The sequence below is a fragment of the Vanellus vanellus genome (genome assembly GCF_965231255.1).
Source record: "Vanellus vanellus genome assembly, contig: HAP1_SCAFFOLD_187, whole genome shotgun sequence".
NCBI lineage: Eukaryota > Metazoa > Chordata > Aves > Charadriiformes > Charadriidae > Vanellus > Vanellus vanellus.
Window position 1 is genome coordinate 186781 of NW_028128031.1, and position 15251 is coordinate 202031.

Here is a 15251-nt window from a genome sequence, read left to right on the forward strand (position 1 = left end):
CGGTGCTGTGGGGAGAAGCTGTGGGTGGAAGGAGTGACCGCCAGCAAGGCAGATGCCTTCTGCTGTGGAGAGAGACCTGTGTGGGTCAGGGCTGCTCCCGGATCCCCATCACCCCCAGGATATTTGCAAAAATCTTTTTGAAGAAGGACATCGAGGCACCTTTCCCCTGAAAGGGAACAAGTCTGTGCTGTGAGGTTTCTCCTTTTGGCTGGCTGGGTGGGCAGTGCGAGGTGGGAATGGATTTCTCCCCATGGGAGCCTGCACAGCCAGAGATGTTCCTGGGCAGCGCTGTGCTGACAGGAGGGGTCTGCAGGGCAGAGCTGAGCACACAGTGGGTGGGATGGGCTCTGGAGCACTGGCAGGAGGAGACCCAGGGGCAGAGAAGCAGCTCCAGGCAGGGGCAGCTCCTGGCAGCCCAGACATGGTCAAGGGGAGAGAGGGAGCTGCTGCCAGAAATGCGCGGGCAGGGGGATCCCGGCACCTCCCGCCATCCCCTGACCTTCAGATAACTGCTCTGCAGCAAGCCTCTGCTCTCTTCTCCCACCCACCCCACAGCCACAGGGTCCAGGGCATGAGATACCTCCTCAGCAGCTGCACCTCCAGTCCAGGAGAAGTGTGTGTGTCCTACACAACAAACAGGCAAAAAACAAGTGCTGGGCAGTGACATTGTAAGGGGGAGAGCACAACTGGGTGAGAAGAAGGCTTCACTGCATGCCCGTCTGCCTCCCTCTCCTCCCTTCATTTTTTCAGAGCACACAGACATGTCTGCTGTTTCCCCACCCATCTGTTGTACTCTGGATCTTGGGGGTGTGGGTTGGCTTCTGACTGTGACTCTGGAAGTCCCGCCCCAGAGGTGTCCTCATGGAAAGTATGTGCCAAAGCTGTATTTTAAGTGGTCGGGGAGCATGTCACTGAGTTGGTGGTGTTGGGAATGATCTGGGTCATTCCATATTCAGCTGAGGGAGAGAGATTTTCATGAGGAATGGCATGGGGTTTTCCTCAGAGAAGTCTGTCAATTTGTCACTGCCTTTTCCTCTTTGTGCATGACAGCAAATGTCCAACAGCAGCTCCATCACCCACTTCCTCCTCCTGGCATTCGCAGACACACGGGAGCTGCAGCTCTTGACCTTCTGGCTCTTCCTGGGCATCTACCTGGCTGCCCTCCTGGGAAACGGCCTCATCATCACCGCCATCGCCTGCGACCACCGCCTCCACACCCCCATGTACTTCTTCCTCCTCAACCTCTCCTTCATAGACCTGGGCTCCATCTCCACCACTCTCCCCAAAGCCATGGCCAATTCCCTCTGGGATACCAGGGACATTTCATACTCTGCATGTACTGCTCAAGTCTTTCTGTTTATCTTTTTCATTTCAGCAGAGTTTTCTCTTCTCACTGTCATGGCCTATGACCGCTACGTTGCCATCTGCCATCCCCTGCACTACAGGACCCTCCTGGGCAGCAGAGCTTATGTCCACATGGCCGCAGCTGTCTGGGGCACTGCGTTTCTGTATTCTGTCCTGCACTCATCCAATACGTTTTCACTGCCCCTCTGCCAGGGCAATGCCTTGGACCAGTTCTTTTGTGAAATTCCCCACATCCTCAAGCTCTCCTGCTCAGACTCCTACCTCAGGGAAGTTGGGCTTCTTGTGGTTAGTGCCTGTTTAGCCTTTGTGTGTTTTGTTTTTATCGTGCTGTCCTATGTGCAGATCTTCAGGGTGGTGCTGAGGATCCCCTCACAGCAGGGAAGGCACAAAGCCTTTTCCACGTGCCTCCCTCACCTGGCCGTGGTCTCCCTGTTTGTCAGCACTGGTGTATTTGCCCACCTGAAGCCCCCCTCCATCTTTTCAAAATCTCTGGACCTGTTGGTGTCATTTCTGTACTCGGTGGTGCCTCCAGCAGTGAACCCCCTCATCTACAGCATGAGGAACCAGGAGCTCAAAGATTGCTTTAGGAAACTGATGTCATGGTCACCTTCTAAGTAGCAATAAAATTACTATCTCTCTCCACAGATTACTCACAGGATTTTTTACTCCAGTCCTGAGCTCTCTGTCCTCTTCATTATTTATTTTATTCTTTGTTTTTTCTTTTTTTATTTGAATGTTCCTGCAGAAATGTCTATATTCCTGCCACTTCTAAAGAGGCATTAACCCACTACCTCTCAACTAGTGCCTCAATAATGGTTTCTAACCATTCTAACACTAGGTCAGAACTGAAACTCTCACAGCATCTCTATAACAAAATGGGATCTCCTTTGTGCCATGGTCCTTTCTTCCAAAGCTGGTCTTAGAAGTTGGCTTGAGCAATTGCATCCTTAAAAGGACTGTTGCTTTGGGTTCTGCACAGCAGCATGAGCAAAAACCTCTCAGTCACATTGTGACCTTTTAGAGCTTGAGGATTGGATTTAGGACTTACTTGTTAGCATGTAGTGACAGTGGAAGCAATGGCTGGTCACTGAGTGGCATAGCCAAGGCTGTCACGTACAAGCCATGACCGACAACTTTATTCTCAAGGGGGAAATTGAGCTGCCTGGAGATCCCCCATGCTCTCCAGGAACAGTGAATGCCTGGGGTGAGTACTGAATGGAGCCCCACAAAGTGAGAAATCACCCAAGATGGAGTCACCAAGCTGAGTGGTGCGGTTGACACGCCTGAGGGATGGGACGCCATCCAGAGGGACCTGGACAAGATGGAGAAGTGGGCCCATTTGAACATCATGAAGTTCAACAAGGCCAAGTGCAGGGTCCTGCAGCTGCGTCAGGGCAACCCCCAGTACCAATACAGGTTGGTGGATGAAGGGGTTGAGAGCAGTCATGCCAAGAAGGACTTGTGGGTACTGGGGGATGAAAAGCTGGACATGAGCACGCAATGTGTGATCACAGCCCAGAAAGCCAACCATGTCCTGGGCTGCATCAAAAGAAGCGTGGCCAGCAGGGCGAGGGAGGGGATTCTGCCCCTCTACTCCTCTCTTTTGAGGCCCCACCTGGAGTGCTGTGTCCAGCTCTGGAGTCCTCAGCACAGGTGTCGTGGTTTAACCCCAGCCAGCAGCTAGGGCCATGCAGCCACTGGTGCAGTTCACCTCCTTCCCCCAGAAGGGCAGGGAAAAGAGGGAGAAAGAGAGGAAAGGGAAAGAAAAAAAAAAAAAACTAAACAAAAACCTCCAAAATTATGCATTGAAGTAAAGATAGTTTAACAGAATGATAACAGAAAAGGAAAAAAACAACAGCACCAACAACACTACTACTACTACGGCTGCTACTAATGACAATACACGTCACTCTCACCACTCAGTGAATCAGTAGCTGCCCGAGCAGTGCTCGCGCATACCCGCCCCCTGGCTGAACCCATCCAAATACTGAGCATGACCTCTATGGAATGGAATATATCTTTGCCCATTCCATCGTTCTCTTGAGGCCCTTGTTAGCTTCGATGGACAGCTGAAAATAAAGTCCTTGAAAAATATAAACAACACCTGGCAACAACTAAAACAATATGTATTATTGACATTCCTTTCCTACCAAATCTGGAACACAGCAGCCACTGGAAAGAAAATGAGAGTTGTGGTCAAGAGCTCTGTGTCCAAGTGGCAAGCAATGACACGTGGCTTTCCTTAGGGGTTGGTACTGGGACCGGTGCTGTTAAACATCCTTGTTGGTGACATAGGTGTTGGGATGGAGTGCATTCTCAGCAAGTTTGCCAATGACACCAAGCTGTGTGGAGCAGTCAACATTCTGGAGGGGAGGGATGCCATCCAGAGAGACCTGGACAGGCTGGAGAGGTGGGCCTGCGCAAACCTCATGAAGTTCAACAAGGCCAAGTGCAAGGTCCTGCGTGTGGGTCAGGGCAATCCCAAGCACAAATCCAGGCTGGGAAAAGAATGGATTTAGAGCAGCCCTGAGGGGAAGGACTTGGGGGTGTTTGTTAAAGAGAAGCCCAACATGTGCTTGCAATGTGGCTTGGCAGCCCCAAAAGCCAACTGCATCCCGGGCTGCATCACCAACAGCGTGGCAAGCGGGGTGAGGGGGGTGATTCTGCCCCTCTACTCACTCTGGTGAGACACCCCGCAGTGCTTCATCCAGCTCTTGGGCCCCAGCATAAAGAGGACATGGATCTGTTGGAGCGGGAAAAGAGGAGGCCACAAAGGTGATCAGAGGGGTAGAGCACCTCTGCTGTGAGGCCAGGCTGAGAGAGGCCAGGGGTTGCTCAGCGTGGAGACTCCAGGGAGACCTTATAGCAGACTGAGTATAAGAAGGGCGCCTCAAGGAAAGCTGGAGAGGGACTTTTTTCAAGTGGTAGATTTGAGCCAGAGCTGGTGGACAGGCAGGGTAGGGCAAAGCATCTCTGTGGAGACAACTGATTTCTCTCCCTCCAGGAGAAAAGGAAGCCTGGACGGCTGCACCTAAGTTGTCCAGCGCTGGAGGAGGAGGAGAAATAAGTGGGTCTGGATGTTGCAGAGTTTGCCTGAAGATGCTCCTGTAACCCAGACACCCTGGGGTTAGTGCAGATTTGGCTATGAAAAATAGCACATCGTTCACTTTGTGTCTTTGCTTCCCTCTGTGATTGGAGGGAGCTCGTGACTTCAGTGTGTGACTCACTGTGAGCGCATATGAACAAAGAGACTCTGGTGCAGGGAGTGCTTTGGGGGTTCCTGGGATGCGTGCTTGGCACAAAAATGTGTTTTCCTTTGGTAAAAGGCTGTCCTCTGTGGAGAGTGGACTTCAGAGGAGGTAAGGTGGACTTCATATACAGCAGAGTATTTTATTTTCTGTTGAACCGTGCCTTCCTTTGGTCTCTGTTTTTGGCTACGAAGCAAATACTGTGTGTGGGTGCAGTTCATTCCCCAGGTGAAACAAGTGGAAACTGGTGCCAAAGGGCTGAAAACTGCAACTCCAGACTGTAGTGGAGAAAAGGCCGATTTGAAGAAAGGCGCTGTAAGTCCCAGGTGGCTGATGAGAGAAACGCGGGGTTGGAGGTGGGGACAAAGCCTGCCCATAGACTGTCTGACATGCAGGGTCTTGACTGCCCTACACAGTCACACTCCGTTTGGAAAGGTCCAGTTTCAGTGTCATTTGGAAATTGCTGATATCAATGAAGATAAACACACAAATGAAGCAGACAAATAAAGAAAATGAAAGAAAAAGAAATCCTTTCTTCTTGTTATTTACTCTTGAAACCTTTTCAATTCTGAAATCTCTCTAATTAACCACAGAAGAATTGTAGAATAAGAAAATTATACCCAGAGCCTTGGCTTGTTATGGCATTTTGCATGTTAATGAGCCCTATGGTGCCCAGTTCCTGAACTGCAGGTACTGAGAGTGGATTGAAGTTATCTCTAGAGCAGTCAAAGTCAGCCTCCAAGGTTCTGAGGGTGTCAGCAATCCCCACTGAGGGCCATCCCTGGCTGTGCCTGAAGCAGAAAGTCAGAGGCACTGCTTACAGGTTGGAAATGGAATGTTTAGGTGACTGTGAAAGCCCTTGATGTGTCTCATCAAGCAGGATGTCCAAGCGCTGACCCCCACACCCTGGAAATGGGGATCCTTTCCCTCACGGGATGCTCAGGGCTGAGCCTGGGAGCAGTGAGATGAGGGGGTGTGCGATGCCAAGGGCAGGACAGTGGTAGGACACCTCTCAGGCTCTCTGGAGGGTGGGGGAGGAGGCAACAAACCAGTGTGGCTGTAAGGAACTGGAGTGCTCTCAGGGGCCTCGGTGGAAGAGACTGCAGCCATAGTGGAAAGGACAAAAATTTCAGTTCTTTTGGGGGGTCCCAGCCCCAACAAAGAGGCCATCCTTCCACCCCCTCCCTCCCCACAGGCTGTCCTACACTTCCCTATGCCTGTGCCTGTTTCTCTGTAGATTTCAACCACCACCCCTGCTTCCCCGCCTCACTCCCACCCCATGCTGGCCCAAGTTCTACTGATGACTCTCTGACTTTACTATTTCCTCAAAAACAAAAAGCCATGATTTTCTGAGATTTTGCCCAATGGCTGTGAGTTCCCCTTAACCTGTGCAGCTTTTTCTTAATCCCCTCCTTCTTTTCCTCCACCCACAGGCATCAACTCCTTTTAATTTCTGGGCTCAGACATGCTGTGAAGGATTTGCTAAAGCCATTAGCCACCACCTTGTTTCTCCCTGACAGCCCCCAAGCCTCTCACCCACACCTACATGGAGACAATCACTGCTGCTCAGGGCCCCTCACTCTTCAGAAGTGGCCTTGAGCTTCCTGGGTCTCCCTGGTGCTTATGATAAATTTCCTGGTTCTCTCCAAGAGCTCGTGATGAGCTGGCTTCTCCCTAACAGGGCCTTTGTGACTTTCTCTTATGAAATGGTGCTCTTTTTACGATCATCTGTGCAGAAAGAGTAGTCACAGAGAAGCACCAAATATAGCAAAACAGAGGCCGAGTGAAATGCTGTAAGAACTTGATGTCATTCTGGCAAGGAGTCTGTCCTGAGAAGGGCATCCAGCCTCTGCCGCTCTCTTGAGAGGCAAATGAGCAAGGTGCACGCCACCTGGGGACACAAAGGGTGACTTCTGCAAGACCACCCTTCATCTGAACTGCCAGGGATGTGTACTTCAGGATGGGATATCATGCCTTATATGGCAAACACTGACTGAAATGGCATTTCCAAGAGTTGTTACTACTACTTGGCGTACAAGTATCTGAAGGGTGGTTGAAGGAGGATGGAGCCAGGCTCTTTTCAATGGTTCCAAGTGACAGGACGAGGGGCAATGGGCACAAGTTAGAAGACAGGAAGTTCCGCTCAAATACACGGAAAAACTTCTTTACGGTGAGGGTGACAGAGCACTGGCCCAGGCTGCCCAGGGAAGCTGTGGAGTCCCCTTCTCTGGAGATTTTCAAGACCCGCCTGGATGCGGTCCTGAGTAATGTGCTCTAGGCAATCCTACTTTATCAGGGGAGTTGGACTAGATGGTCTCTAGAGGTCCTTTCCAACTCTGAAAATTCTGTGATTCTGTGATACAGAAGCAGACTACTGCTTTTGTTTGGTTGGTTTTTGTTTGGGGTTTTTTGCCTTTTTTTTTTTTTTTTTCAGAGATACCGCCACTCTTTGTGAAATCACAGAATCAAAAACCCCTGAAGGATTACTGATTGAGAGAAGACCCACCAGGTTTGCATCTCAAGAAATGGGACACCAGAGGCCAAGGGAAGCATGGTTTGGGCACTCTCATGGGATTTGGGAAACTGAAGCATGGTCGTTTCTCTCTGTCTCCTGATACTCTGCCCTCCTCACTGAGATGTGTCATTAGTGACACAGCGTCTAGTTGGAGGCTTGTAAGAAGTGGTGTTCCCCAGGGGTCAGCACTGGGTCCAGTCCTGTTCAATATATTCACCAATGACCTGGATGAAGGCATAGAGTGTACCATCAGCAAGTTTGCTGATGACACAGAGCTGGGAGGGGTGGCTGATATGCCAGAAGACTGTGCTGCCATACAGCATGACCTGGACAGGGTGGAGAGATGGGCAAAGAGGGATGTTATGAAGTTCAACAAGGGCAAGTGTAGGGTACTGCACCTGGGGAGGAATAATGCCATGCATTAGTACAGTTTGGGGGCTGACCTCCTGGAGAGCAGCTGTGTGCAAAGGGACATGGTTGTCGTGGTTGACAAGAAGATGACCATGAGCCGGCAATGTGCCATTGTGGTCAAGAAGGCCAATGGCATCCTGGGGTGCATCAAGAAGTGTTGCCAGCAGGTCAAGGGAGGTCATCCTCCCCATCTGCTCTGCCCAGGTGAGGTCGCATCTGGAGTACTGTATCCAGTTCTGGGCTCCCCGTTTCAAGAAGGACAGGGAACTGCTGGAGAGTGTCCAGCAAAGGGCTACAAAGATGATTAGAGGATTGGAGCATCTCTTTTATGAGGAAAGGCTGAGGGACTTGGGGCTTTTTAGTCTGGAGAAGGAAAGGACAAGGTCCAGCAGAGCTCCTGTCCTCGTTGGCTCCTCTACCACTTGGAGAAAGAAGTTGTTGCCAATACAATCCAAGAACTTCCCCGATTGCCTATGCCCTGCAGTGTTACCCTTCCAACAGATGTCAGCAAACTTGCTGAGGGGACATTCTGTCCCCTCATCCAGGACATTGATTAACACGTTGAGCAAGACTGGCCAGTACTGACCCCTGGGGAGCGCTGCTACTTACAGGCCTCCAACTAGACTCTGCGCCGAACACTATGCTATATCAGCCTCATTCCCCACAATATTCTTGTGTCCAGTTAGGACATTATGGTCTGATTGGCTGGATAAGTAGATGGGTAATAACTGAGAAGGATAGTCAGGCTTGGAGGAATGTGGTGAATGCGTAGTGTTCTGCCCAGAGGGATGTATCTAGTAGGGTTCCACCATGTTTCAAGAGCTTTTAGTTACCCAAAGGAGATGAGAAAATGTTTTTTCATAACATTTGTAGAGGACACCTCATTGAGGAGAGCAGACACTATATTAGGTTTCCATCCCAAGGGACCTAGACAGGCTTGAAGGACAGGCCAATAGTAACAACATGTTATCCAACAAGGACAGATCTAAAGTTCTTTCCCTGAGGTTGACTAAGCGCCTGAAGTGACAGAGGACAGGGACTGCCTAGGTTGGTATCAGCACTGCAGGAAAGGCTCTGGTGGTCCTTCAGTTTCATTAGGCAAAACATGGAGCCATCAGCAAAAGCCAAAAGCATCCTGGGCAGTATGAGCAGGCGCACAGCCGGTGGGAGTGATTATCGCCCTGGGCTTAGCACATCTGAGAATAGATCCAGAATCCTCCCCTAGGTTCTGACCCCCCACAATGCCTGAGAGGCACTGGTTAACTGGAGCCCGTTCAGTGGAGGGCCACCAAGGTGGTCAGGGTTGGGACACTGTGCTGTGAGAAGAAGCTGAAAAATCTGGGCTTGTCCAGCTGGAAGAAAGGAAGATCTTGGGGGAACATGCAGCAGCATGTCCTGGTGCACAACAGGATGCCCATGAGCCAGCAATGTGCCTTGGTGGCCAAGAAGGCCAGTGGGATTTTGGGGTGCATCAAGAAGAGTGTGGCCAGCAGGTCGAGGGAGGTCATCCTTCCCCTCTACTCTGCCCTGATGAGGCCTCATCTGGAGTATTGTGTCCAGTTCTGGGCTCCCCAGTACAAGAAGGACAGGGATCTGCTGGAGAGGGTCCAGCAAAGGGCTACAAAGATGATGAGGGGATTGGAACATCTCTCTTATGAGGAAAGGCTGAGGGACTTGGGGCTTTTCAGTCTGGAGAAAAGAAGACGGAAGGGGGACCCTATCTATGCTTATAAATACTTAAAGGGATGGTGTCAGGGGATGGGAACAGTCTTTTTTTCAGTGGTGCCCAGTGATAGGACTATAGGGAACGGGCACAAACTTGAACGTAGGAAGTTCCATCTTAACATGAGGAGGAACTTCTTTCCTTTGGGGGTGGCAGAGCACTGACAAAGGCTGCCCAGAGAGGTTGTGGAGTCTCCCACTCTGGAGACATTCCAAACCCGCCTGGACGCCGTCCTATGCAACTGCTGTAGGTGACCCTGCTCTGGGAGGGGGGTTGGACGAGATGATCTCCAGAAGTCCCTTCCAACCCTGACCACTCTGTGATTCTGTGAAACTGGAGAGTCATGGATTTGAAGGGTGGACTGTTTGGTGGATGAGGAACTGGTTGGATGGTCCCATCCAGAGGGTAGTGGTCAATGGCCTCATGTCCAGGTGGAGACTGGTGACAAGTGGTGTCCCTCAGGGGTCCATACTGGGACCAGTACTGTTCAATATCTTCATCAATGACACAGGCAGTGGGATCGAGTGCACCCTCAGCAAGTATGCTGATGACACCACGCTGAGTGGTGTGGTTGATGCTCCCAAGGGACAGGATGTCATCCAGAGGGACCTGGACAGGCTTAAGAAGTGGACCCGTCTGAACAGCATGAGGTTCAACAAGGCCAAGCACAGGGTCCTGCACCTGGGTCGGGGCAATCCCTGATATCCATACAGCCTGGGGGACGAAAGGATGGAGAGCAGCCCTGCCGAGAAGGACTTCGGTGTGCTGGGGCATGAAAAGCTGGACATGAGCTGGCAAAGCGCCCTCGCAGCCCAGAAAGCCAACGGTATCCTGGGCTGCATCAAAAGAAGTGTCACCAGCAGGTCGAGGGAGGGGATTCTGCCCCTCTGCTTTGCTCTGGTGAGCCCCCACCTGGAGTGCTGCTCCAGCTCTGGAACCCTCAGCACAGGAGAGACTTGGACCTGTTGGAGTGGGTCCAGAGGAGGCCACAAAGATGTTCCGAGGGCTGGAGCCCCTCTGCTGTGAGGAAAGGCTGAGAGAGTTGGGGTTGTTCATCCTAGAGAAGAGAAGGCTCTGGGGAAACCTTATTGTGCCCTTCCACTACAGGGGGCCTATAGGAGAGCCAGGGATAGAGTTTTTAGCAGGGCCTGTTGCGATAGGACAAAGGGTGAGGGCTTTAAACTAGAAGGGGGAAATTTACCCTAGATATGAAGACCTTTTTAACTATGAAGGTGGTGAGACACTGGCCCAGGTTGCCCAGAGAGACGATAGATGCCCCATACCTGGAAACATTCCAGGCAAGGTTGGCCGGGGCTTGGAGACAGCTGACCCAGTTGAAGGTGTCCCCGCTCATGGCGGGGGGGTTGGACTAGATGACCTTTAATGATCATATAATGACCATATAATGGCATGGGGCCCAGTCGTTATAGGGAGGGGGCCATGGGATCCTGTTTGTGCTGGCACCTGACCCAGTTTCTGTGTGGAGGGGATTATGCGGTCGAGTTTGTACTGGGACAGGAACTAGTTTTTACTAAGAGGGGATCAAGTTTGTACTAGGAAAGGGCCCCATCTCTACTGGCAGAGGTTGAGGGGATCCACTTCGTACTGGGTCAGGGCCAAGTCTCTACTGGGAGCGGTTGAGGAGATCCACTTTCTAGTGAGACAGGGCCCAGTCTGTCATGGGAGGGGTTAAAGAGATGCAGTTTATCCTGGGACAAGGCTCAGTCTGTACTGAGAGGGGATTGGGGATCCAGTTTGTACCGAGACAGGGCCCAGTCTTCTTAGACTTGGTTAAAAGGGACTCATTTTGGACTTGAAAGGGCCCAGTCTGTGCTGGGAGGTTGCCAGTAGATCCAGTTTGTACTTAGATGTTTCCCAGTCTGCATTCCGAGGGGATCAGGGGATCCCACTGGTACTGGGATAGGGCCCAGTCTATACTGGGATGCCTTAAAATAATCCACTTTGTACTGGGACAGGACGCAGTCTGTACTGGGAGGTGTTAAATAAAGGCCAAGAAGGCAGATATCATGGTGGGAGTCTGTTATAGACCACTGGGACTTCCGGAGGGCAGGCTTTGGCCTGTTTAGGGGTCTGGTTAACAGAGTCCCTTGGGAGGCAGTCCTGAAGAGCAAAGGAGCCCAGGAAGGCTGGACATCCATCAAGAAGGAACTTTTAAAGGCACGGGAGCAGGCTGTCCCCATGTGCCGAAAGATGAGCCGTCAGGGAAGAAGACCTGGCTGAACAGAGTACTTTGGATGGAACTAAGGGGAAAAAAAGGGTTTATGACAGTTGGAAGAAGTGGCAGGCAACTCAGTTGGACTGCAAGGATGTCACGAGGTTATGCAGGGAGAAAATTAGAAGGATTAAAGTCCAACCCTAATCTGGCCATGCCATAGATGACAATGAAAAATGTTTCTGTAAATACATCATCAACAAAAGGAGGGCGAAGAAGAACCTCCGTCCTTTATTGGATGTGGAGGGAAACACAGTGACCAGGGATGAGGAAAAGGCTGACGTACTTAATGCCCTCTTTGCCTCAGTCTTTAAGAGTAAGACCAGTTGCTCTCTGGGTACCCAGCCCCCTGAGCTGGAAAACAGGGTTGGGGAACAGAATGAAGCCCCCACAATCCAAGGGGAAATGGTGAGGGACCTGCTACATCACTTAGAAATACACAAGTCTATGGAGCCGCATGAGATACACTCAGGGGTACTGAGGGAGCTGGCGGGAGTGCTCACCAAGCCACTTTCCATCATTTATCAGCATTCCTGGCTAGCTGGTGTGGTCCCAGATGACTGGAAGATAACAAACGTGGCACCCATCTACAAGAAGGACCAGAAAGAGGACCTGGGGTATTACAGGCCTGTCAGTCTGACCTCGGTGCTGGGGAAGGTTATGGAGGAGATCATCCTGAATTCCATCATGCGCACGTACAGGACAACCAGGCGATCAGACCCAGCCAACATGGGTTTATGAAAGGCAGGTCCTGCTTGAGAAACCTGACCTCCTTCTATGACAAGGTGACCCGCTTAGTGGATGAGGGAAAGGCTGTGGATGTTGTTTACCTGGGCTTCATTAAAGCCTTTGACACTTTTTCCCATAGCATTCTCCTGGAGAAACTGGCTGATCATGGTTTGGGCAGGCGTACACTTCGCTGGGTAAAACACTGGCTGGACAGCCGGGACCAAAGAGTTGTGGTGAATGGAGTTCAATCCATTTGGCGGCCGGTCACAAATGATGTTCCCTGGGGCTCAGTACTGGGGCCGGTTCTCTTTAATACCTTTATCAACGATCTAGACAAGGGGGTGGAGTGCCCCCTCAGTAAGTTCCCAGATGACACTAAGCTAGGCGGGCGTGTTGATCTCCTTGAGGGTAGAAAGGCTCTACAGAGGGATCTGGACCAGCTGAACTGATGGTCCAAGGCCAATGGTGTGGGGTTCAACAAGGCCAAGGGCCAGTCCTGCTCTTGTGTCACAACAACCCCACGCAGTACTACATGCTTGGGGCAGAGTGGCTGGAAAGCTGCCCAGCAGAAAAGGACCTGGGGGTGTTGGTGGCTGAATATGAGCTGGCAGTGTCCCCAGGCAGCCATGAAGACCCACAGCATCGAGGCTTGTACCAGTAATAGTGTGGCCAGTAGGACTAGGGAAGTGATCGTCCCCCTGTACTCGGCACTGGTGAGGCCCCACCTCGAGTACCGTGTTCAGTTTTGAGCCCCTCACTACAAGAAAGACATTGAGGTGTTGGAGTGTGTCCAGAGAAAGGCAACAAAGCTGGTGAGGGCTCTGGAGGACAAGTCTTATGAGGAATGACTGAGGGAGCTGGGGTTGTTCAGCCTGGAGAAGAGGAGGCTGAGGGGAGACCTTATAACTCTCTACAGCTCCCTGAAAGGACGTTGTAGCGAGGTGGGGGTTGGTCTCTTCTCCCAAGTAATGAGAGATAGGACGAGAGGAAATGGCCTCCAGTTTCTCCAGGGGAGATTTACACTGCGTATTAGGAACAATTTCTTCAGCTAAAGGGCTTTCACGCACTGAACAGGCGGCCCAGGGAAGTCGTTGAGTCACCATCCCTGGAGGTATTTAAGGGACGTGTAGATGTGTCACATAGGGACATGGTTTAGTGGTGGACTTGGTAGTTAGGTTTGCAGTTGGCCTCTATGATCTTAAAGGTCTTCTGCAATTCTAAATGATTTTATGATTCTTTTGGGACTCTGGACTTTGTTTTGTCCTTGCCCCTTTTTGGGAGGCCAGGAGGTGTCACAGAATTTTCCTACACTCGGCCTCGCTCCCCCTCACACCCCACCACCCCCAGGAAGAGCCCTGAGCCAGCAGTGAGGGGCAGGACATGCCTTCCCAGGGCCTGGGGGTCAGGGTTTGGCCTTTCTGCTGCATCAAACAAGCCAAGGGGTTCCTCAGCATTACAGCCACCTGCACAGTGCCTCTACCTGCAACCAGAGCCTCCAGTTATCTCCTCTAACGAGTCCATGGGGAGGCTTTGGCAGTAACGACCCTCAGTGGGGCCAATCAAGGCTTCCAGGTACTTTGCTTCTGACTTGGACTTCTTGAGCACTTTGTTCAGTCTTCTCTCAGTGTCTGAGGCTTATGGACTCAGCACCAAACACACCGTGGGGCTCATTAAAAGACAGAAAGCCCTAACAAAGTGTTTATCTTTATTGTCATTTTCTTCCAATCTTCAAGACTTGTAGAGCCAATTAGAGAGGTTTCAGAGTGTAGTTAAAGAGGAGATTTCAAAGTGCACCTAATAAAAATGTATTTTTTATTTTAAAGGATATAATGTGTTACTCATGATTATCGCTTATGATTGTGATAGAAGAATTCTCTGATTGTTATGAATAGAGGGTGTCCCTTCAGGAGGTCTGGACAGGGAGGAAAAGCAGTCCCTGGAGGTCTGACACTGTAGGACAGCTTTGCTCCTCACCTCCCCACCCTCCCCATTTCTGACATTGGCCACCTGGGACTGACACCGCTGGTCCTTGCATCAGACTTCTCCACTGAGGTCTGCAGCTGGATGTCACAGCCCCATTGCCCCATCTCCCACCCGCGCTCCTCAGAGCCCTGGCTGCACCCAGGCACAGGAGAACTTTTCCTGGTTGTAAGAAAAGAAAAGTAAAGCAGAATCGGTTTTCCTACACAATAACACACACTCCGCAATCGCATGCTCAGGACAAGCTCCCTCTCATGAGGCTGCCTTTCTACAAGGGAGTTCTTAGGAGAAATAGATTAGGAAGGTAGATAGAAAAGACAGATATAAACACAATTAAAGAGTTGGCCAAGGAGACAATTAGACTGTTGAAAGACAGGCAAGGTTTTAACTCCCTGAAAGTCAAAGCAGCAACGCAGGTGAGAGGTATCTGAGTGACGAAAGAGTATAGGGAGGAGAAAAGTGGCGAAGAATGGAGAGGGCCTTTGCCCAGAGAGTCTGCATCTGCAAAGATGACTTTAGAAATGAACGTTGTCTCAGGAGAAGTATAAGCACCTGAAAGATTAGAGAAAGTACACACACTGTGTAACGGGAGAGGAGTGGTAATGAGGTTACAGGGGAAGATCAATATTTCTTTGGAATATCCCTTTTGACAGGTCATGGGATTGGCAGAGGTCTCCGGTGAGAGAGGACAAGCAAGTGTAGCACCTGTCTTTGAAAGAGTCCAAATGTGCGACCCAGGGAGCCACTGGCTGTACAAGCTCACTTTGGTGAGGAGTGTTGGTCCATCAGTCAGAGTTCTCCCTGGTGACACTTCTGGGCACCGACAACAGAAGAACGTGTCCAAGAACCATTAGCATGGATTTCATAGAACAGAATCATAGGATCATAGATTTGTTGAGGTTGGAAGGGGCCTTTAAAATAATCAAATCCAACCATTAACCTAACCTGAAAAAAAACACTTCTAAATCATGTCCCCAAGTACCACATCTACCCTTTTTTTAAACACCTCCAGGGATGCTGAATCCACCACCTCCCTGGGCAGTCTAT

The 15251-nt window shown here is 50.8% G+C and overlaps 1 protein-coding gene across 1 annotated transcript in view; it reads left to right on the forward strand.

Annotated features, from left to right (window-relative positions):
- Positions 1-1053: 1053 nt before the first annotated feature.
- LOC309684768 (olfactory receptor 14A16-like) overlaps positions 1054-15251 on the forward strand; it is a gene marked incomplete at both ends in the record, with an annotated part of 35542 nt that continues 21344 nt past the window's right edge. The window contains one exon of the mRNA XM_082500636.1: positions 1054-1347. Coding sequence (XP_082356762.1) covers positions 1054-1347 — 294 coding nt within the window. The remainder of the gene's footprint in view (positions 1348-15251) is intronic.